Source organism: Pagrus pagrus (genome assembly GCF_965226575.1).
Source record: "Pagrus pagrus genome assembly, chromosome: 8".
NCBI lineage: Eukaryota > Metazoa > Chordata > Actinopteri > Spariformes > Sparidae > Pagrus > Pagrus pagrus.
Window position 1 is genome coordinate 11,535,217 of NC_140192.1, and position 25,044 is coordinate 11,560,260.

The 25,044-nt window shown below is 42.5% G+C and overlaps 2 protein-coding genes across 2 annotated transcripts in view; one reads left to right on the forward strand and one right to left on the reverse strand.

The window, feature by feature from the left end:
* Positions 1 to 1,902, reverse strand: part of arl15a (ADP-ribosylation factor-like 15a) — a 99,125-nt gene extending 97,223 nt beyond the window's left edge. The window contains exon 1 of the mRNA XM_084360357.1: positions 1,544 to 1,902. Within this exon, the coding sequence (XP_084216483.1) occupies positions 1,544 to 1,555 (12 nt within the window). The 5' untranslated portion in view covers positions 1,556 to 1,902. The remainder of the gene's footprint in view (positions 1 to 1,543) is intronic.
* A 5,596-nt stretch (positions 1,903 to 7,498) lies between these two features.
* On the forward strand, positions 7,499 to 21,863 carry snx18a (sorting nexin 18a). The gene is made up of 2 exons (XM_084360810.1): positions 7,499 to 9,473; positions 20,445 to 21,863. The coding sequence occupies exons 1-2, from the start codon at positions 7,931 to 7,933 to the stop codon at positions 20,696 to 20,698; spliced, it is 1,797 nt and encodes a 598-aa protein (XP_084216936.1). The 5' UTR covers positions 7,499 to 7,930; the 3' UTR covers positions 20,699 to 21,863.
* The last annotated feature ends 3,181 nt before the right edge of the window (positions 21,864 to 25,044 follow it).

Below are 25,044 nucleotides of genomic sequence, written 5' to 3' on the forward strand. Positions count from 1 at the left end.
TGATCTTTTTTCACACTACGCTGCTGACCATGCAGGAGTACAGTCCTTCACTCTGCTCCAGCTCCCAGTTGAAACTGAATCCACCAGAGGCCAGATCTGCACTACAGTCATAATTCAAACCCCAGTTATTACCCAGCAATGTGCAGTAATTATGAGCTTCCATCGCTGTTCATCCCATACGCTCTTTTAGGCCTTACCTGACGTGAAACCATACCTTTAAGCACGCACAGGACTAGCAAAGTTTATCAAAGTTTTAGTGAAAAGCTCCTATTGATTTATAGGAAAGAGAGAGACATAGTTTTGGCCTGGGTTTTGTGCCAGGTCTCCAGTGTTTCACAGCAGGAAAGGAGGCCCTGCGCCTATGAGTGCCTGACCTCTGAGGACAGCCAAGCACTCGGCTCCGACAGTCCACATAGTTACAGCTGTGCTCTCCACAGAAAACTGTTTGTCACAGAAAATCCTCAAGCAAGCAAGTGTTTTCCTCCAAAAAGGTTAAACATGGTCATACCTGACCAAAATATACAGCTTACAGCCAGGAGAAGAACAAAAGCTGAGCTGAGGGTGAAATCAATTTCAATCATTTCATGTCAGGAGTGTGTGCTCCCTTTGGTAACAATGTCTCTCTCTCTAGACTATGAACGCTTTTTGTTTCCTCGTGTGTTTCTCCCAGGCCATACAAGCCAAAGCGACACTACACATGAATCAGTTTGTATTAACAACAGCACAACCGTCCTGGCGCCAGCTGACGGATAGAACTTTGTAATCTCGACTCAAGAAACGTCCAAAGTTCAAAGTTCCTCTTAGGTCCCGCATCTTGGGAGGCCCATTATAAACAAGCTGATAACACTGGGTGGGCAAGTTCCTCTGCATTTCACACTGTCACTCCGTCCCCCCCTTTGTGAGATGACAGGACAATGTCTGTGTACCATTTTTTCCTCTGACTTTATGAATTCCCAGGGAAAGCCTTCAGTTGCAGCTTCCGCTCTATTGTTGCACTTTTTCAGGCAGCAACCATCCCATCCCTACAATGTGGGCAAACACCCAAAAAACACAATCTCCCCCTAGGCTTAAGCTGGCACAGTGGCCTGGACTGAAATCATTTGTTTGGTCACAGGTATTACACATATGCAGGGGGGGACTAATATCTCATCTTGACTCACATCTTGACTTATCCAACACACAAGTGCATCTTTGTCCTCAGAGTTGTTTGTAAAATACATCCTCGTGCCACATTACATAGCTAACAGTGCTCAAAGGGTGTAGCTAGTTGGCCAGTTATCGTGTTTCCCATGTAAACAGATCTGAGTCTGGGTCAACCAGTTAGACCTTGTTCACACAACACTGACAGGCAAGAAGCTACAGGCTAGAGCTGACACATTAGCATGAAACATGACCCGGTGCTACAGCTAACTGTTGATGGTCACACACCTGGGGGACGTGACTGTCTTGATTGATCAGGAGCCCAAAATGGCAAAGAAACCAAAGCAGAGTTTTTTGATGGAAAACACCAGCCACACCACGTCGTTTTTCTGCTTTTACTCACCAGATAATCCATGTACTATCGCTGACCAGGCACAGCAGCACGAACTGGCTTTGTAGTAATCCCGTTTTTGCTTGAATGAGTCCAAAATGTGATGCTTTTGACCACACGTCGCTTTGTATTCCCCGCCTTTCGACAGCCAACAGCTAAATAAAAACCAACCTTTTGGTGGGTTAAAAAGCAGGTTTTTCTCGCCGTCTTCCTCACCAGCGACGCCGGCTTTGTGTGCAGAAACGACCGAGTTTGTTTACAACGACGAGGGCTTGCTCGGTACGTGTGCTTTTCGCTGAATAAACAGCCCCTCGTCCACCGGCTGACTTCCAGTTTTTATCACAATTATCAGTTGAGTGTTTGGTTGAGGAAACTAGCGTAGCCTACACCGCTACGTCACGCACGTCGCCCTGCGCACGTAGCGTGGTCACGTGACCAAACACATGGTGGCTATTTTCATTCTGAGGAGGATCCCTGCCTCAAAGTGAAAGGAGAAATCCACTTCTCTGCGTTGTACAGCGAGCATGTGCACTTTTATTTGGATTATTATTATTTATGATTGAAATATAATAATGCATAATCTCTCTTACATTGCCAGGTAGAGGGAAATACTTTGTCACGACCCCTGCTTAGTGATGTAACACCAATGTACAGATATACAGGGTTTACTCGTGAAACAGTGCAGAGGTGGCACAGCTGGAGCAATGTGATGTGACGTAACCTTGTTTATTTCGAGGGGGAAATGTGCATCAGCTGCAGCACGAAGTAGTGCAATTATAAAGAGTGCAAATGTAAATAATGTTGCAAGTGTGAAAATGGAAAATAAAAAGTAAATTCAATTCAATTTACAATTGTTTAAAACATTTCCACAAATAGATATAAAAGTGGCAAGCACCAACTTTACAACGCAATAAAACAGTGTGGAGTAAAAATAATTTGTCCTCCAGACATGTTTTGACATAAAAAACTGTGTTTTGGCTAATAATGTACAATCAGTTAGGGATATTGGGATATGGGTGCATACATGCATGTGCATGGATATGCAATAAAAGTCAAATTAAATGTGTCGTATTATTTTTGGGGACCAAAAATATCCACAAAACACAAAAAAAGAATTCAGTTACATCACAGAATAATACATCCAATATCCCTAACTAATTTTGAGTTGTGTATTTTTTGATATGGTTATTCCACAAAAACGTTCTTTTTTTTAAAAAAATCTTTAAAATTACATCTACTCCTCCTGAATCTATGATTCTGCAATATATGCCACTAGCTGATATATGAAGTACTTTACTGTAAAGCCCTTTCTCAGTGTATACACACTGGAGGCTTCACACTTGTTTTTGCTGAATATGAGATCAGGATTGGCTTTGTGATGTCACGAATCATGCTCATAGCCCTGCATCTTAAAATCAGATTTTCAGTGGGCAAAGAGAAAGTGTATACTTTCGTAGATGAATGTGAAAACAAACAGTGAAGCTTAAACATTCAGCTAGGAACAAGAAGAAAAACACATGTTGGAGTGTAGGGTGACTTTAAAGGAACCTACAGTTAAAACAAGAGTAATATGATCATATTAGCAAAAATATAATTGCATTTCCAACATAATATCTACTTATACTAAAATGTTTTGCACCACTAGGTGGCTCCTCTGTAATGAGTCTCTACTTCTTCTGTTTTCCATTTTCAACAAGTATATCAACACCAAACTAAAGAATTCGACCTTGTGCCTACACATTCATGCATTTGCAGTTTTCCAGCTTATAATCAAGCTTGAAAAAGCATAAAAATGCAACAGCCTCTGACATAAGACATTACACAATACATAATGAATGAAAGGGGATGACACATTTAAGCACAGACACAGCTCAAAGTCAAACGCTGGTTCCTCTGAAGCACGAAGGCCTGATCACAGACGTTACAGACAGTAGAAGGTAGATTAAAGAAAGGATGTGTATTTGTCAGATGAAGACGAAACATTGTGGTGTGTTTATGTGTACGTTTAAGTGTCAGAACAGCGCTTGTGTCATTTGAGAGTTGGTTACCGTATACTTCCAGTAAGTGTTCTCTCAAAAGAGACGTAAAACAAATCTAATTTAAATATACAAGGTCTGACAGTATTATATAATCTACGACACCCTTTAGTCTGCACAGAACATTTCATTGGAATTGGAAAGCCATCGTGCCAGATAGGACCTTATTAACAAGACTATAATTTGCAAAAATGATCTCGTTGGAAATAAACATTGAGCCCAGACAAAGCAATTATGTGATATCATCGTGATTAGAGGACCGGTATAAATCACAAGTCTGCTAATGTGATGCGTGCTGCATACTGAAGTAATCCCCGTTCCCTGGAGACCACACTCCTCTTCAATATTTCATGTGCTGTGCTAAAAAGGAAATCTCCCTGAACACATTTAAGTGGGAAGTGAACTGGATGTCCTCTGTGCAGGTCTGGCAGGTATGGAGGATGTGGAGAAGACACTAGAGGACTCATTGCTTTTACCAGAATATTTGAATAAAATAGTGTTGTCCTCCTCAGGATATCTGACTGAGTCCAATGTAAGAGGAGAGACCTCTGGTGGCCAGTGGTAAAATGTTTTAGTGGTTGAGTTGAGCAACTGTTTATGTTTTGAAAGAGGCTTTTGTCCAAAATGACTCACTCATCAGGAGCCAGTTAGAGTTCAATGTCTAAATCAAGCACATTTTACAAATGGACAGAAGCAGCGCGGGACCACATCTAATATTCATGGCCGACCTGCTCGACCACCTGAGCTACAGGTGTCCCCATGACTTACATGATCATAAGGCCCTATACTGACTGATCACAGGTCATATTTCATACTGAATACATTGCTTCATTTAGGTACAAATGAGGCAGCAAGAAGGTCAGGTGCATTTGTGAAAGCTTTAAAAGTTTGAGGAATCAATTAAAAGTCTGGTGATATGCTGCTCTAAATTTGTATTGAGCATGAATTCTTACATATTGCTCCTTTAAGAAAACAATAGATTGAAATTCCTAATAATGACTTGAACCAAACACTTTCTTATTTTAGATTTTTATTGTTATCATTAATATTATTTTCCCCCACAGTACTGTGAAGAATTAATGGGCCTGAAAATGATCCAAAAACAGCCACAAGGGGGCAGCATCTACCAGAGTAGTGATGACACGCCATCTCTACAGGCCTTGTTGTCTTTTCAAGTATGCAGTTTTCCCCAAGGAAATGGTTTGTTGATGTAATAGGATGTCAACAAAACACAACATGGGTGGTTTAGGATGTGCTGATCTGTCTCTGAGCAAATACAAAATGATTACTCTGAGTCATTACATACAAGAAAAATCGTGCAAAAACTTGAAAAATTTGACTTTTGGATTATATCAGTTGATATAAAAAGAAAACAACACTCAGTTCAGGATTTTGTGTTATTTTTGTGGTCTAGAATTACAATCAGTGTTCGTAAACATGCAAAGTTCACCACTGAAGTCACAAGACAACAACTTCTGCTGGTGATGTGTCACTGAAACTCCCACTGATTGGAGGGATTCAGTGTTTCTGTAAGAATTAAATTCTTCAGAGGGAGAAAAAGCTGCAACTAGTCTATGGGAAACTAAAATGCTCCATTTATATCTCATGGTTATGAGTTAGTTAGCAGCTCCATAAGGCAGGTTTTACAGACGGCCAGCCCTGAATCAGTTCCTTACTGTGCCATAACACCATTGAAATGAATGGATGGACTTTTGAAACTAAATGCTGCAATGAAACGTATTCAGAATGACAATATACATGAAAAGGATCCTTACCAACGTCCCTTCATTCTGTGGCCCCCAGTTTATGTTCTTTGAAGCTGTGTATTTGGGTGGCATCCCAGATCAGTTGATAGGACAGGGGGCAGAGTATTAGCTATTTCCTGTTAATGACAGGTAGTAGTTAAAGATTTAATTAACAAACTACTTCAGCGCATCTCATCAATAAACCATTCCACCCAGAGCACTGGAACAGGTTTTTAAATATTTAGATGGCCAGGAGACTTGTCCTGTCATTGTGTTTTTATTGCGTTCGTGTTTTATGTTTTTATGGTGCCTTGCAAAGACTTACCCCTCCTGAGAGAAGTGATCTTGTGAGATCTGAACTTCATTCTAATGAAGTGTAATTATTTGCTGGGTACAACAAACTCACACAGGGTAAAGACATTCAGCCATGTTTGTCTAGGACTGTATAACAGCCTGCTTAAATGATCAGTAGACATGTTCATGTATTTGTAAATCAGATTACATAACATTGGACTGAAGAAAGAACAGACAGTAAGGGATTTCGCTGCTCAGTCTTGAACTAACAATGGTTTGAGCGTTGAACCGTCATGATGCGAACCGGTCAGCGTTTGCACAACGACATTCCTTTCAGATGATGATGAAGTTTAACCTGATGTTCAGTCTATCATCTACACCGGTTGCGTTCTTATTGACTCGCCTCACACTTTTTGTTTGATGTAAATGAGTTACAATGGGTTTGTGATAATGCCCAGTTAAACAGGAACATCGAATCCTACTTATTGTCTTGACTGGGCATGAGTCACTGGTTCTGAATGAGGCTGCTGCTAACAACTGAGGTGACTGAGGTCATGTCCTCGTGACTTTTTCTGGGAATTTTGGGCTTTTAGCAGCCTAGTGGGCATTTAAACTCTTTGATTTACACCTTTGACATTGTAGGGTTTCACTGACTGATTCCTTCAAAATTAATTAAAGGGTTCATTAATTTTCCCATCAGATTTTTGTTCCCTTGAGTATGCTTTGAAATTGCTTTTAGATTTTACCCTGTGGAAGTAAAATTGATCATTTACAGAAAGCTAAATTAAATAAAACATGAATAATCCATTCAGGGGACCTGGAGTAATGACCTACCAGTCAGAACACTGAGATGTCCTGTATGTCATGGATTTTGGGGAATGTACCACTGCTCTGCTGCAGTATGTCAGATTAAGCAATGAACAATATAAGAAAACAGAACTTTTTATGTGGTTGAAAAAATCATCACATATGATTAACAAAAGTTTGGTATTTACTGAAAAATACTGTTTTAGGGGACAGATTTCTTTCCGTTCATGCCTGCACTTTATGGAATTTTTGCATAAAAATAGACAATGTTTTAATAAAATGTGTCTAATAATGATAAATATCATGCAAAAACTGTTGTATCATAAGCAAAAGTATGCTTTTCACTGGTATGTTATTATATATTATGTTATTGCACCACTTTAACAATGAATTAGTGATTCAATGCTGTAGCTGGTCGAGGAGGAGCTAACTTTAAATGCTTAGGACTAAATATTGTCTTCATATTGGCACATATTGGACAACACATACGCCGATTTCGATATATCCAATATTGAACCAATAAATTGGCCAACCCATAAATTCCAATTCTGGAAAAAAGCACTTCTTATCAATAAAAGATGTAATATTTAACATTGTAGCCATTCAGTATTGATTTCTTTGCACTGTTTGTATTTGTTTCCAGTTTGTACATAAATGCTCACTTGTATGGAGACATTGCACAGTGCTGGTCATTGTTTTTTTTTTTTTTAATGCATTTTTATATATAGCCTACACATATTTGTATGCTCTCAGCTTGTCTTTGGTCGGTCTTGCTGTCCTTATCTTAAGCTCTAAGTCTATTTCTGCCTTCCTGCGAGTCATTTTTGGGAAACTGTATTGAGAACAACTAAAATTAGGAGTGGAGAGGATGTGTGTAATCAGCCAGCAAAGACTCATGACCTCAGTATTTAAAACTGTTAGCACTGGCCCTGTCTTTCCCACTGTTATCTACCCCGCTCACAAAACAACTCTTGTTAATTGGGACAACCCTGACAGGCTGCTGAGCCGCTCTGTGGTGTGTTGGTGTGCACAGCAGCCTGGTCGGAGCGCTCCGGCGGTTGATTGGTGTTGTCTGGGCGGATCGCAGCCTCTCGTGGCTCCGCCCTCGACTATTCAGCCTGCTCGACGTGCGGTTGCTGCGCAGGCAGCGCGTGAAGGCAGAAGCGTCTGAGTGGGACAGGAGGGAGCCTGGAGGAGCTCACATTAGTGTTGTTGTTGTTGTTGTTGTCGTTGCGGGAAAATACCACCGCACCAGTTTCACACGCTGCAGCCTCGGGGTGTACAACACCGCAGTTCCCGCTCCAGGTTTGTCCGAGAGGAGTGACCGCTTCAGGAGGGGATATAAGCGGGGGGGGTTTTCTCACACGCCGAGAAGTTTTGTCCGCGGAGTTTCCAGAGTAGTCTCGGGTGGGCTGACTGAAGCTAGCCTGCCCCGCTGCGCTTCCCTCCCACCCCGGTCAGCCAGCCAGAAGTTAGCCCGCTGCCCCGGTCTCCTTCTTCCAGCGGTGTGGTGAATCATGGCGCTCAGAGCCAAAGCGCTGTACGACTTCAACTCTGAAAACCCAGGAGAGGTGTCGGTGAAGGAGAGCGAGATCCTCACGTTGTACAGCGAGCAGGACATTGACGGCTGGTTTGAGGGGGTGAACAGCCGAGGGGAGCGGGGACTGTTCCCCGCGTCCTACGTGCAGATCCTGAGGAGCGACGCCGCCTCCACGGTCAACAACAACAGCAGCAGCAGCACATCTGGGGACACTTACCCGGACTCCCGATACGCAAACATCCCATCCGGAGGTTTTGACGGCTCTTATAAGCCTCAGAATAAAGTTGAGAACTTTTCCAAACCGCCTGCTTTCACCCCTTTCACACAGCAGCAGCAGCAGCAGCCGCCTCAGCAGCAGCAGCAGCAGCAGCAGCAGCAGCAGCACGCCTACCAGCAGCCCAGCCAAGGGAGCGATGATGACTGGGATGATGACTGGGATGACAGCTCTACTGTTGCAGATGAACCAGGGACTGTAGGAGGAAGGTATCATGAATATGACAATGGGCCATCCACTTACAGAGTGTCAACGTCCTCAATGTCAAGAGGTAATGCACAGCAGGCGAAGAGCTCTGCCACAGTCAGTAGAAACCTGAACCGGTTTTCAACCTTTGTGAAGTCGGGGGGAGAGGCGTTTGTGCTCGGGGAGGCAGCCGGCTTTGTGAAGGACGGGGATAAGATCTGCGTGGTGATGGGTCAGTATGGTCCTGAGTGGCAGGAGAACCCATACCCATTCTCTTGCACAATTGACGACCCCACTAAACAGACCAAGTTCAAGGGCATGAAAAGCTACATCGCCTATAAGCTGACACCCACCCACACTCAGACCCAGGTGAACAGGAGGTATAAGCACTTTGACTGGCTGTACGCTCGGCTCGTGGAGAAATTTCCTGTCATATCAGTTCCACACATCCCGGAGAAGCAGGCCACGGGGCGCTTCGAGGAGGACTTCATCTCCAAGAGGAGGAAAGGCCTCATATGGTGGATGAACCACATGACCAGCCACCCTGTCCTAGCCAAGTGTGACGTGTTCCAGCACTTCCTCACCTGCAACAGCACCGACGAGAAGGCCTGGAAGCAGGGTAAGAGGAAGGCGGAGAAGGACGAGATGGTTGGAGCCAACTTTTTCCTCACCATCAGCACCCCAGCGGCTCCGCTCGACTTCCAGGAGGTGGAGAGCAAAATAGACGGATTCAAGACTTTCACCAAGAGGATGGATGACAGCACCTTGCAGCTCAACGCCACTGTCAACGAGTTCGCCCGCAAGCAGATCAGTGGCTTTAAGAAGGAGTATCAGAAAGTGGGGATGTCATTCAAGGTCCTCAGCCAGGCCTTCGAGATGGACCAGCAGACGTACTCTGTTGGACTCAACCAGGCTATCTCCTTCACTGGGGACGCGTATGAAGCCATCGGAGAGTATTTTGCTGAGCAGCCCAGCAAGGATCTGGACCCTATCACAGATTTGTTAGGTCTTTACCAAGGACACCTGGCAAACTACCCAGACATCATCCATGTCCAGAAAGGTAGAGTAACCACACTGTCACACTGACTTCATACTTTTGTTTATCATTTTGTAAAGGTTGCTTTCACAGGAGCCTCCCAGTTGTCAAATTCTTATTTATAGCTGTTATTTTTCATTGACGATTAACCTGTCAATTATTTCTTTGATTAGTCGATGAGTCATTTGTTTGTTTGTTGTGTCTATAAAATGTGAGAAAATGGTGACAAATATCGATTAGTGTTTCCTAAAGATCAAGACGACGCCCTCAAATGTATTGTATTGTCCACAACCCAGAGATTGAGCTTTCAGATTCAGTTTACTGTCACAGAGGAGTAAAGAAACCAGGAAATATACACATTTACACATATTCATATACACAAGTTGGAATCAGAGAGTTTTTACTTTTAATCACTGCAGCGTTAATGACATCAAGACACAGATTGTTGCCAACTTTGACTGTTTAGTTACATTCCCACTAGACAATGAAGCAACTATTAATTACAAAAAATAGACTAAAGACAGGATGATTTGTAAATTCAAGATACACACAATTAAAATCCCTCACTAAAAACATGTCTTCTTAAATGTTTCATAATCCCAGGGCTCCAGTTAAAATTCACTACATATACAGGTATAAAATAAAACAATATGGCACCTGTGGGATCGTAAATCCAATTTCCACAACTTTCTTTCTACCATAAGGTTGGCTGAGGTACAATCACCAGGCTTTACAGTGAAGTAATCAGTGTGTTTGTTGGCAGTAAAAAGATAAACAGCGTAATTAGTTTCAAGCAGTTTGACTTGTTTGACTTGTCCCCAGCAGACAGCAGCCAGGTCACGACACAGGCTTCTGTCTTTTTGCAAAACAAATATGCAGTGTTTGCATTTGGATATTGGTTTACGTGTTTGTCCCCGCCTGCTGAAATGGGCGGCACCCGTTTGGCTGTGTTTGATTTTCCATTACAGATCAAGTATGACACACTGGTGCTCCGGAGATGGAGAGTGTCCTACCTGGCACAGCACTGACCCAAAAATAAGATTTGCGATTGAATCCTTCATAGATGATTGTCCACATGTTTTGTGTGTCTCTGCACAGAAAGTCAATGTTATACTAATCCATGGCGTCATCCTACATGACCCTAAACCGCTGATTGTTCTCATTGCAAGGCTAAATGTCACTCTCATGAGAGGCAACGCTGTTATGCAAGAGGCATAGCATTGTATCAGTTGAGAGAAGCTCTCAATGCTGTTTACCATGTTTGAGAATGTGGCACAATTGCTTCCTTCTGATGGGGAAGAGATACAGGAAAAGGGAAACATGCAACTCAAACCACCGCCTGTGTACTGTAAGTTAAAACCTGCCTACTTTCTGAGCATTTATGTGTATGCCTTTATGCTTCTATAGAGTAGATCTCAATTTAAATCACAAACATACATCTTTAAAACCACAGAGAACTGGACACCTACCTGAAGCAGTGTCAACAGTCTAGGACACCATATAGGACATGGGCCTGTATACACTTATGAACATTAGAGGATGATGTGAACTAATCCCTCTCATTCCATGTATTATGATCAGTCCTGGTGACTCTCAGGATCAGGGTGGAAAAATAATCTTTTCATCCACCAGTCACAGCCCCCTGTGGTGTCCAGTATTTAACTTACCAGGTACATGAATCCAATGAATGACTTTTAACCTGTAATTTGCCAAAGTGACAAAGAAGAGACAAATTTTAAAGGGTCAATCAGTCCCTCAATGTCAGTTGTCTGTTATGGTATTGAAAATGGTATCAAATGTCGCATCGTATCGATTAAAGACATTTTATTTTTCTGCCAACACTAAATGGAAATAAGTGACGCTCGTCTTGTGGTGCTCGAAATGCCAAAAAACAAACACTTGGAAAACTCCTGAAACTTAGTAAATTGGCCTTTCCTCCATGAGTGGATGCAGCTTCATTCATCCTTCCGACATGAAACTGCTCAAAACGAGGTTATGGATTATCTTGAGTAACCACGTCATGATTTCTGGAAGGAGACATTGTTGTTGAGTCGTTTTAAATGTATGCACCACAAGTCGAGTGTCATCTAGTTCCACTACATTTGAGAGAAGGTCAACATCTTAACAGCCGATATCTCCAAAACTCATCAACTCACAGCAAAACAAACAAGTTGGATAAATAGCACTACTGGTAACAGGAAAATATGTCATTATGACTTTGGAGTGAACTGTCCCTTTTTAAGTTTAGCATTTTGCTGCTGACTTGTGTTGTTGACTCCCCCGCCTTGCCTTCCGTGGACATCTTGGTTTATCATTTGGCTCCCTTACAAACACTGGGCCCATTCACTCCACAATAGACAACGCTGGGGAAACGGCACAGGCTGTGTTTTGGCTGCAGCGCGACACAAACTTCCCAGTCAGCTCAAATGAAGTTCGCCACGTAGGCCGCACACAGCCCCAAATAAGGTGACGCGGGCCATTTACGCAGTCTGGCGTGATAAAGCCTCGGCCTTAATTCCATAGATTACAAACTCTTGATTTGATAGCACACCGTGGAAGACCTTGCTGCAGGCGCGACGTTGAAGGGCTTCACCACACTGGCCGACTGGAAACAGAGCTGATGAAGCCGGGGCACATGAGAGGAGAGGCGCGTGCAGCATATTGAATCCAAATTGACCCTGATCTCATCTTGCTTTTAGAGGACTGTTTAGCTTCTGTTTATTTTGAATTCGGTGGAGCCAGTTTGTTTTCATGCCTGCATTCCTTTCCTATTTAATCATTATGTGAGCAAAGGGCCCATTCCTAATTTCTTTCTATTTATAGGAAAAGCAAAAATAGATTCACGCCAGTTTATCCTTAAACTCAGTGTGTGCAAGCAGACTTTTCGTGTTACCACTCATACTGCTAGGCCTGTTAGTTAATATCTGCACGAGGCTATAAACATTTATGAAGCTGCATGGCTGCAGTACATTAAATATAGTCGTTCATGACAACTGACTGCCTGCATGTTACCAGGGAGCATTACATGCAGATACCCCCTGCAGAGGCACTTGACATTCACTTATGTTGTGTACTCACCTGAAGGTCTTACAGAACATTGCAGCACTTGACAACTGTTAATACTGCACTGAAATGACTGTAATTAGAGAGAACGGTGCATGAAAGAATAGGTGTTTTTTAATGAAAACACAGACAGCTTAAGTCTCAACTGGCATTATATCATTGTGTGGGGACGAAACTGTGCACCTGCGAGCTAAAACGTACGCCGCTCATGCACATGTCGGCCTTCTCATGTATTTCATCGAACACTTCCCTTTTCCATCCCATCTGTTGCCCCGTTTTTAAAACGCCTTTCCTGATAAACGTGCGCAGGAAATGTTCACAAGTGCCATTCTCCTGTTATGAAGTGAGCTTTATTGCTGTCCCCTCTCTCTGTCAGACACCTGATGAGAGGCTAGGCCACATCCTTTGTTGTCTCAAACCAAAGTGCACATTTCCGCAGTGGTCGCACAGAAACAGGCCAAGTGGGGCTGAGTAGTGCTGTGGTCATGCATCGGTGGAGCTTAGCCGAGAGTTGAAGTCAGTAAGAAGCTGCATTACCCCTTTTTAAGAGGTTTTCTCTTGAGGCGGTCTTGCAGTCTAATCATTGTTGCTGTCTTCAGTAGAAACCTGTCAAAACATCGCCTCTCAGTCAATTCCATTTTTAGCTCTGTACATCTGTCTCATTAGGAGCTCAGACACCAGACGGGGTTTTATTTGATCTGATGAAAGTGACCAGTGAAATCTGAGCTTTCCCACAGAGGGAAACTGAACATCACCCTATTGATCTCCAACTCTTCAGGGGCCCCATTAGCCATTAGCGTGGAGCTTGACCTGGACAATGATATTGACAACATAGCTGTTGTTGCTTTCAAAAAACGAATTGAGCTTCACATGTTTTATTTTGGTCCTAATCTAATATCGTGGTCTCGACAGCTCAGAGAAAGAGGAAGGGAGGACAGAGGTTTCATACTGTAAATGTTCAGTGTTTGCAATCCAAAAATAGTATCAACTCTGGTTTCCTTGATGACAAGTGAAGGAACTAAAAATGATTACTCGTATAGAAACTGAAGAAAGAGGGGAACTGAATATTAAAGGAGATCTAATATATTTTATGCTTTTTACCTGTCTTTCAGTGTTTTATGTATGGGTAGTGCATATGAGAGATCTTGAAAGTTAAAAAGCACAAAGTCTGCACCAACAGAAGCTCCTCTTTCCCACAGAAGAAACTGCTCCTGAAACGCCTCGCCGGTAGCCTTTAATTCCGTGACTTCGTGACATCACACTAAGTCACCATGTCACACATTTTCATAATTCCTGCCTAGGGACTAGTTTGGCATGTAAGAATTAATTTAGCACATCTGCTCTGTTGTTGTTAGCGGTGCCGGCTCAGGTGTGTGTGAGCTGACCAATCAGAGGAGACTGGGTATTTAGGAGGATGTGAAAAGTCACATCTCTTTTTTTTTTTTTTTTACAGCTCACAGTATTTGTCAAGTGAAACACTTATCAGTGTGATAACTTTGAAGAACTTCAATACAAAGAGGAACGTCCTCGATCACATTTACATACTACTATTACTACACACTACTACGCACTACAATTGTCTGTTTTTCTAATTTGATTAGTTTGCTTGAAAGCATAGTCTGCATACACAACAGATTAAGTTAATAAGTAATTAAGGTGGTAAAATGCTGTTTGGCTTGGCCTACTTCGTTTCCATTCTGACTTTCTTAATTTGATCAATTCAGCACATCACTGCGAGCTGATTTTGACTGATGTCATCAAAGTTTTATCACCAGATGAGGTGATAAAACAATGGCAGGCGAGTCAGTGAAGGCACAGATTTACAAAGACGTCAGGCCTGCCTGCTGAGTCAGTCTTTCTGCCGACACTCCTTCTGTGCAAACACCGTCTGATGTATTGTTTCGGGCTAGTTAAATGCCCTCCAAAGCACGAGCGGATGACCAGGGTGTTGAGTGATAAGATGGGGATTGCCACTGGTTTGTTTAGGTCACAGGCTCGCTGTAGCTCAGTGTTGTGTAACAAGGGATTACGTAAGAGCCGAAGCTGCTGCCTGCAGTGAGTCCAGGAGGGCTCGGTGCCACCTCCGTATACCCAGGGAGGATCTCTGCAGAGGCGTTCGGCTTTATCACTTCATGTGGTGTGACACTGCAGTATGCTACAGACCTCGTTAATCACTGCAGGTGATGCTGGGGTGTTACATCTTGAATCTCTAAAGGTTTATATCAACACACGAGCATTATCCCAAATATTAGCGATGTCAAGGGCTGCAATTTAAGCTAATCGTTCTATTGTGTCTCTGTCAGTCACTCACTGGCAGCACTCTGCAAAGCAAAGACAGCAGAAGAGGAAGCAGCGGTTCTACAACGAGACATCAGATGCTGCAATATGGCACAACTTTGTAATCTAAAAGAGGATCTACTGTAATGAAATTGGTTCATCAGATATTTTATTTTTTTTTAAATTTATTTGGCGGTAACACTTATTACAAAGTTCCCACAGTCCAGAAAGTAGATCCTAAAGTCTGACTGTGGAAGAACGCTCCCTGACAGCCAGTGAAGTATCTTGCGCTGTTGGTCGGACAAAACGAGCAATTCGAAGACTTCGCGTTGGTCTCTGGGTAATTGTGACGAGCATGTTAAACTATTTTCATGACAAATCATAGAGTAAAGAATCAATAAATCTAGAAGATTATTCAACAATGAAAATAGTCTATACTTGCAGCCACACTTGACAGACTCAGTATCTTATTGGTGGCTGGGTTTTGGCAGCTGGTCTGCAGAGCTTACTTCCAGCAGCTATAAAAGTAATGTGGCTCTGTCTGTTGCAGTTTGCTGACACATCTTCTCCGACTGAACTATTGCCTTTCTCATAAAGTCACCATGGTAACAAGTATTCCTCCTTAGTCCATTAGTGGGCTTTTAAAACGCAGGAAGCCAGAGACCCTTCAAGGTACAGTAAACACCTTTGGGATTGGCATTTAAGTCTTTGGACAGCTGTGTTTGTTCTCCTTTCCACCCCGTCTCTGTTCCCTTGTTATCTCTGCGTCTCTCTCTGTCATGTTCAGTCTGTTGTGCATTAGAGGAATTTCAAAGATCTGGGTTAAACTGCAGCTGAGGAAAGTACAGCCAGAAGGCAAACTGGGCAGATTTTGGGGGGGAAGGGCAGAGAGATGTCTTTGAGGAGGGATTTTGTCTTGATTTTGCTCTGTGTGCTTTATAGCCTTACACGTTGAGAGTTGCTAGATTTAAAGAAGAAAAAAAGGCAGCCATACATCTTTTTTTCCTCTTTTTTTTTTTACTTTAAGGCTAGACTGAAGCCAACAGAGTGCAGGGTTAGGTCAGTGAGTCTCCCATTTCAGGAAACAAGCAGTCTGAATCTGACTTTCAAGAAGAGAGATGGTGACTAAGCTCACATAATGATCCCATGACAGGCCAATACAGGAAGTTTTGCTGCATGTCTGCATGGCACAAATCTCACCTTCGCACTCCGACATCAAGCCACTGCTCAGAAATGACGATGTCTGTCAGCTTTTTAAGCCATGCATGGAGTTAAACTCGTCTTACTACATGCTGTCTTTGTCATTTTGAGCGATTACAACACGTCTCTGTTGACATCAAACCTACGTATACCAGCCATGGTTCCTGTGTTTCAGATATTGAGGCAACCAAACATTGGTTGCCTCAATATCTGAAACACAGGAACCATAACTGTTTATGCAGCAGGAACGTGCCGCATAAACAAGGAACTATGACACATCAAACGGGCTTATAGCTAGATATTTTAAACCAACTCTATGAGTATTTTAATGATATTGAGAAAATACAAAGGTGTCACCAAAAAAGGGCAACGCCTGCACACTTACTCCATTACACAAGACTTTATTTTATAAAGACAGTATGTGGGCAGGGCCTTGACAATATTATACTACCACCATTTTAATTTTTTAAGAGAAAACGTTAGATCTCATACTCTTGATTCAAATCTCTTGTAGAGGATGTAAAAGTACAAACATTCTCTACTCAAGTAGACTCAAGTAAAAGTAAGTACAGGCTCTGAAATGTACTCAAAGTATAAAAGTGAAAAGTATCCCTCTGAAGGACATTTCTACCAGCCATTTCGGTGCAAAGCTAACAGATCCTCACATCATATTAATATAATTTAGACTATTAAACTTAAAGGTAGAATCAGAAGGATTTGTCTGAACTGTTCAGACAACACACATGATAGATAGTTGATTGTTGAGTCTCATTCGCAGGACTTCAAATACCAACGTTTTAGTTTGGTAAAATGTCCCAGGCAGCAAAAAATTGAGACAAGACTAGACTGAAGCCAACAGAGTGCAGGGTTAGGTCAGTGAGTCTCCCATTTCAGGAAACAAGCAGTCTGAATCTGCCTTTAAAGAAGAGAGATGGTGACTAAGCTCACATAATGACTTGAAAAGTCCCATGACAGGCCAATACAGGAAGTTTTGCTGCATGTCTGCAAGGCGCAAATCTCACCTTTGCACTTCGGCATCAAGCCACTGCTCAGAAATGACGATGTCTGTCAGCTTTTTAAGCCATGCATGGAGTTAAACTCGTCTTACTACATGCTGTCTTTGTCATTTTGAGCGATTACAACACGTCTGTGTTGACATCAGGTTGCCTCAATATCTGAAACACAGGAGCCATAACTCTTTATGCAGCAGGAACGTGCCGCATAAACAAGGAACTATGACACATCAAATGGGCTTATAGCTAGATATTTTAAACCAACTCAGGGTTACAACTATGAGTATTTTAATGATATTGAGAAAATACAAAGGTGTCACCAAAAAAGGCAACGCCTGCACACTTACTCCATGACACAAGACTTTATTTTATAAAGACAGTATGTGGGCAGGGCCTTGACAATATTATACTACCACCATTTTTATTTTTTAGATCTCATACTCTTGATTAAAATCTCTTGTAGAGGATGTAAAAGTACAAACATTCTCTACTCAAGTAGACTCAAGTAAAAGTAAGTACAGGCTCTGAAATGTACTCAAAGTATAAAAGTGAAAAGTATCCCTCTGAAGGACATTTCTACCAGCCATTTTGGTGCAAAGCTAACAGATCCTCACATCATATTAATATAATTCAGACTATTAAACTTAAAGGTAGAATCAGAAGGATTTGTCTGAACTGTTCAGACAACACACCTGATAGATAGTTGATTGTTGAGTCTCATTCGCAGGACTTCAAATACCAACGTTTTAGTTTGGTAAAATGTCCCAGGCAGCAAAAAATTGAGACAGTAAGAAAATCCAGGCAGAGGACTGCAGAGTCTCTGCAGATACGAGACACTAACATGCCTCTTCCTCCTCATTCAGGTCTCCCTCTCTGTCAGCTGAGAACACACTTGTGGTGATGGGAAGGCGGCGTGCAATGATGCAAAATAAAAATAATGGACGATTCCCCTGAAATGCATTAAAACTAATGTAACTAGTCTGTTTGTGAGAATGTAAGGAGTAGAAAGTACAGAACTGTGTGATAAAACATAGGGAGTTGAAGTAAAAGGTTGTCAGAAAAATAAATACTCAAGTAAAGATACATGAAAAATCTACTTAAGTACAGTAGCAAAGTATTTGTACTTTGTTCCATCCCGTCTCTGATCTCTTGGTGTGAGGGTCTAGAAAGGGAAAATACAAGAGCTTTCATCTACCAGTCTCAATGTATATGAGAGAGGCTACTGGAATTTGTAAAATTCAAAATACGAATAATCTAAACCACAAAGCGACGTGAGTAGTGTTCCTCGAACGCAGAGAAGCAAAAATACTTGATGTGATGCTCGACCACCAACTATCTATAACACAAGATAATATCACAAGAGCTGCAAAGTTAATTAAAGAAGTAGAAGCTTCCCCTCTTCTTGTCCTCTCTGGCCTACCATCAAGTTCAGATAATCATTTCTTTGACATGAGCAAGCACTCAGAAATCATGTACGCACACATACATTAGCATTCATGTCACAACCCATGAAAGTCCTCTTCGGGTCCAGCTGTGACATGTAAACTTTAAGTACCAAGATCAGACAGAAGGTCATATCCTTTCAGATTCTCTGCTCTTCATCTTAATGCTTATTGCTCATGACATTTCTTCCTTTTACTCAGTTGTAAAATGTCAGCGGTTTGATAAGTCATCTGTCTTGAGCTCCTGGTGTTTTGACCTCTGCCTTCTGCTCCCATCGAACCATCTGTCTGGAAAGTTGGAGGGTAATCTTTTTTGGTAAGGCTGAAGGCTCATTCTGCAGCAAGAAAAACTCTGCAGGGTTTTTATTTAAGGAAGTAGCAGCAGTTGCAGATCACAAGTGTCAAGATGGGAGCTTTGTGAACCATCATGTGTCGATTTTCTTGCCACAAGTGTCCACCACAGTGACGATAGCAAGTACCTCTTCCTGGCAGAGTGAGGGGTGTTTTACTCTCTGTATGAGTGTGACATGCTGGATTTCCTTTTCACAGAGTGTAGTTTATTCTTAAATTGATCATTTAAATTCACTTGTAGTGATCAAAGCCATGTCTAACAGCTGAAATCAAGTCGCCGAGACGTACCTAAAGAGTGTAAGTTGTTTTTTGATGAAATATTTTGTGTGAACGGATCTGAAAATGTCGAAATACGAATGACTGTTGGCCAACTTCTACCTCTTGCACAGTTAACTCAATTCATCAGCGACTGTTGCTGTTCTTGCACGATTAACTCTTTAATTAATATTAAATTCATATAACATTTTAAAATAAATCCCTAATTTCGGACACAATCAGACAAAAGCTCACATAACTGCCTGGCTAGCTAAAGCAAAGCTAACTTCAGCCCTAAGAAGCTGACTGACTTTTTAATGTTTCAAGCTGACTTGTTTAAACAGAGAACCCTGTAAAAGAGGTCTTTAAATATGCTCTTGATGGTTATTTACGCTGTGCTAAATCACTGAGGCTAAAGCTAAAATATCAGCATCACCACCAGTTTATTATCCATGTTAATGCATAACATGGACATTAAGAAACAGCATCGTTCTTGTATGTCAGTACAAGAAACCCCATGAAATATAATTAGCCAATAAAATGCTCTATATCCTTGGAAATAAGATGTATTACCAGGTTACTAGCTCGTTCTGATAAACACACCATTTAATCCACTCATCAGAGAGTGTATTTTAGCTTTATTTGGGGGGCATCTCTCACACTGCGGCTGCCCTGTTCATTGTTTGTTCAGAAAGTGTGGAGAAATCCAAAATTAGTCAGACCTGCTGTACCTAGTTCTGTTTGCAAAGCTATTAATGGAAAGTTGTTGTTCAGGAGAGGAGTTTAGGACTCAATGATTTGCCTCACCATGACATCAGCATTAAAAATATCTTCCAAAACAGACGTGTTCACATTCAGGGTTCAGTTATCCATTGTCATAATATGTGCTTGAAACTGCCAACTTTCACTGGTAGATGGTATCAAACTGCCAACATCCCCTTAAAAGGTCGGTAAGAGGCCTTTCAAGTGACATAATGTATCAGATATTTTTTAGAGCCAGGCCTCCTCCCGTTCCCTAACTATAGACACAGATGTGGTTCTCAGGAACAAACTGTTCTTTAAACTATTTTTGGCCACTTCCTTGAAGTTATAAATGTCCTGTCAAACTGTGCTCTTGAATCTTAAATAGCAAAGATGATTAAGAATATTAATTAACTAACATCAGTCTGAAAGTCAGATGTCTGTTTGATGAGTTTGATGCAAGGTTTAAGGAAATAAGTCTCGTGCCCTAAGAGAGTTTAAAATGTGTCCTATGTGTGGTCTGTTTTCTGGCACTGGTTATTAAAGCATCTGAATGACTTCCTCTTTGATTGAACAGTGATGAAGCACTTTAAAAAATAAGCATAACAAATACAAAAGATGATCATCATTTGTACTTTCTCATTCTTGAACAGGAGCCCTGACGAAGGTGAAAGAGAGCCAGAAGCACGTGGAGGAGGGAAAGATGGACCGGGCACAGGCGGATGGCATCGACGAGCGCTGCAACATCATCTCCTGCGCCACGCTGGCCGAGATCCAGCACTTCCACCAGATCCGCGTGCGCGACTTCAAGGCGCAGATGCAGCACTACCTGCAGCAGCAGATCGCCTTCTTCCAAAAGATCACAGGCAAGCTCGAGGAGGCTCTGCAGAAATACGACAACGCGTAATACGTCGCTCGCCTCGGCCTGTCGGTTTAGACCCTGGTGATCCACGACCATGCACCTCCCTCGGCCAGCCAGTGGAATTCGGCAAACAGCCACACACACGCTGCTGAACGCTGCTCATCCGGCAGGGAGGGGCATTCAAGGAGATTACGCTCCAGTAATAATGACAAATCCAGGTTTCTGAGTGTGTTGGCCACATTTTTTGGGGACTGGATGAATTAAGGAGAGGATGAGAAATCTAATGAAGTTCGGCCAACGCGAAACACAAACAAACAGTCTTTTGCCTTTAAGATTTGACGAGAATCAGCGATAATGACGGTGCACCACTTGATCCGGTGCGTGGGTGAATTCAATCTAGATCAATGTAATGACCTGCAGAGAGAGAACCTTGTATCTGCTGCTGCCTACACATCCCTGTGCAAGATTTCATATATCAAGTGTTTTTAGCCTTACAACACAGTTTTTAAAACGACTGCCACTCCAGTGGCTCACACACTGCCTTCTGGAAACACTCAAGCCCTTCCTGGTATCTCTCTTCTCGGACAAACAGGACAAAATGTTTACAGTCTCCTCGCTGAGCAGCCGCTGTCACCACTGTCTCGCTGTGCCTTCTGATTACGTCTCTCTGGTCGTTTTTGTTACTAGTTACTAAAAAGCTTTATATACTGTATATGTAGAAATATATTGTATTTGTTTTTAAAATCCTACCAGTTTTGCAGTCTTTAAAAACAAGAAAGGACGCTGTGCTTTGAGCCAGGGCAGTGTCTTTAATGGGAGATAATATTGTTTGATTGTGCCGTTTCCACCCAGGTTTAATTTTCAACGCTCACAGTGTGACAAAATCAGGATCAAGAGAGGATTACCTGCTTTGACAATAGGAGCCCACGCCTTACACATGGCACAGCCAGCACTGGTGCTGATTTGAGCTTGCAGAATTTTAAGGGACGACTACTTGCTAAGCCGGATACCTGAATTTGTGCTGACAAAACATTGGTTTTCTGGCTTAGTTTTGGGGTAGAGGGTACAGGGTTCCTCATCTGTTTTAATAATGCAGTCATTTTAATAGCACACATCAGCTGTACTGCTGTTTGTAACCTTTATGATGCTGGGTGCATCATGAAGAGATTAACATAGAAGCAGAGACACAAAATAAATTCCTCCTTCACAGAAAGCTGTTGGTTGGTCCTGTGTGTTTTGTCAAGGACTTTAAATATGTGATTCCTCTTGTCTTTTGTCCTCTTGTCTGTCCTTTTTTCCTGGGAAAAAGCCACTAAAAATCCTGTATGTGCTGACGGGTACAACAGTCCTCAGACACAGAATTTATACGACCCGTGTAATGTGGCTACCGTACTGTTTTATAAAGGCAGGAAGACAAAGAGAGCAAGCTGTATGGCTCTGCAGGTCTCCTTGGCTGCATCCCTGGAGGACTGGTGTGCCGTGTCAATGTTTCATGCTAAGCTCACACTCGGCTCACAGATCTGCTGACAGAGCACAGCCCAGCCCGCCATCTGGGACATCTGGCCACCGTTAGACGTGCCGGAGCGGATGACAGTGAACACGTAGTGAACAGGAAAAGGTCAAAAAAAGAGCTGGGATGGTTTCTTATTAGCTGTCATCGCCAACAACTATAACCACGAGAACCAACAGTGCTTTTTGGAGATAACATTTTGTCCTCGCGCAGATGTTCTGATTCTTTCGTGCCATGCTGGCCCTTTGTTTACCATCTTGAGGCGACAAACTGTGAAGTCTCTTTCTTGCCTGACGACGAGGATCCAGTTTGACAAATTCGATGGCGAGCAGAGGATAGCAGATAACGGCAGCTTTCCCCCCGACCACCCGGTTCTGTAAATATGTTTATATGTTAATATCTTCCCACCAGCAGATTATCTATTCAGACCTCCCCCTCTGCTCTGTCCTCTTCTGTCACTGCTTGAAACCAGAGTACAGAAATATACACAAACACTGCTAGAAGAGGTTACAAGCTGCGTATTCTCCTGCCAGGATATCTAATTAAAGGCAACTTTGGAAATATATTAATTAAATGTGCTGTGATACGACTGCTACGTCCTCTCAAGCATTAGAGCTTCCTAATGTGTAGTTAATGAATCCACTTCCTGAGGGATAAGCAGCTCTGTGTGGCTGTACTGAGGCACAGCGGTGCTTCGAGTTAAACACTAACATGCTCACAATGGCAATGCTGTTTAGCAGGTATAACATTTACCATGTCCTCAATCTTAGTTTAGTGTGTTGGCATGGTAACATTTGCTGATAAACACTAAACACAAAGTAGCCGAAGCTGACGGGAATGTCGAGATGATGATGAGATTTTTACCTGAAGGAGGCACGAGGAGCAGAAGTTGGAGGATCACCAAAGTTGTTTCAGTTTACTGTGAGGGGGGACATGGATGTTTGTACCACATTTCATGACATTCAACCAAAAGTTGTGAAAAAATTCACTCAAAACTACAAATGTCACCCCCCATGGTGGCATTTGAAGTCCAGATGAGTGGAAGGCAACACACACACTGCTTACTTTATCTCTTTTTGGGCTGCAGGGAATCAAATCCCCCCCAACAAATCTAATTCCAGTGAAAAAGAGTATTTCCTGACACACTTTCATCATTTGGTTTATTTATTAAGATGTCATTTTAACATCAAGCCTTTTTAAATAAATAAATCAATGCGGGGGTGAAAAGCGTGTGCAGGAGTTACTCCTCTTCACTGGCACTTGAAGGAAAGTCAGAAGATCATCAGGGAACCCAGAGTTACACCATTTTGTGCCGATTCGTCAGGTAGGTGTTGAGATGTTTCACAGAATAAGTGAGAACTTTGACGTGCTGGTGGTCCTTTGATCCATCCATGACTATCTGACCCAATTTTCGTAGCAATCCATCCAATAGAGATATTTCACTCTGAATCAAAATGGCAGACTGACTATTGCCATTTAGCTCAAGTTGGACATTATAGCCGCCATGTTTTTTTGGAGTCTGATGTGAGTCTGAATGAGAGGGTGGAGCTGGGGAGGATATCCTGATTGGATCTAGTGACCTTACAGTCACAAGCTAGTGATGCCCTCACGCTTTATGGTCTATTTCACTCTAAATGTGGCCTTAATTGACAAAATGAACATCATGCTGTATTGAAGAAGACTTTAAACTAGCGACTGAGACCATAAACTCATTCGGAAACTGTTTACTGAGGTAATCAATCAAGTTAGAAGTAGTGTCAATTTCTCATAAGCTTCCATACAATCAGACTTATTTGTGCTGCCGGTGGAGTTGCCCCCTGCTGGCCATTAGACATAATGCTTCACTTTTCAGACCCAGATTTTCTGCCCAAATGTTAAACGAGGTACGCTAGCATGGCTGATAATATCCTGTTACATGGAGGTCCACTTGAAAAGTGCAAAATCTCACCATCTTCTTTCTCTTTCCTATCCTCTTTTTTTTTTCTAGTATAATCTCTGGATTTTATTTTCTACAAGATGCACACAGCCTATAGTAATCTCATCCCTCAGGCCTTCTGTCAATACTGCCAACGCCCGGGGAAATGGGTGCTCCTGTTTTTACATTCTTGCTCCTCCCGGCTTTAAGCCACGGTCGTTCTGAATTAACTGATACATTTTAGGCACAGCTCCGAGGAAAGGATTTTGTTGGGCAGGTTAACGCACAGCTACTTCTGCTTCATGATTGTTGGGAAAGATGATATAAACAATAACGTCATAGTGTTTGTTTTTGTTTTTTGAGACAGAGACGGGGGGGGGGGATCCTACTCACCACAGTCTAGCATGCAGGAAACAACGGCGCTCGATTCAGACTTGGATTTTTCTCGAGACAGAACAGTGTCAGCAGCTGACCGCATTCCTCAGACACAAACGTCGAGTGTGTGAAACCGATTGCCACACGAGCGCCGGAAATACCTTCCAGATGCTGCTTGGAGGGGAAGGGGGGCATGATAACAGAGCATGACACAAGTGTAATCACTAATGGGAGAAAACATGAAGGCTTGAGTGTGATTCTCTGGAGGATTTGTTCTGGGAGAGTTTGTAATCGAGGCAGTCGACGCCTGTCAGCTGGAATAAGGAACATTCACGTGTCCAAAATAAGTTGTCATCGCTGCTCCTGTGGGACTTGGCTCTCCTCCTTTTTGGACAAGCAGTGGCTCTCTGGAATTTACTGAATGTAACCCGCAAACACTCACGTCATGGTGTCGACCCAAAAATGAGAAAACCTGGCCGAACCCCTTCCCAGCTGCTCATTTACTGCTCTCACAAGGAAAAAGTGATTTGAAGGCATATTTCCACCTCTACAGCATCGGAGCTGAAAAGCAGCTTTCAGTGAGCTTTTTAC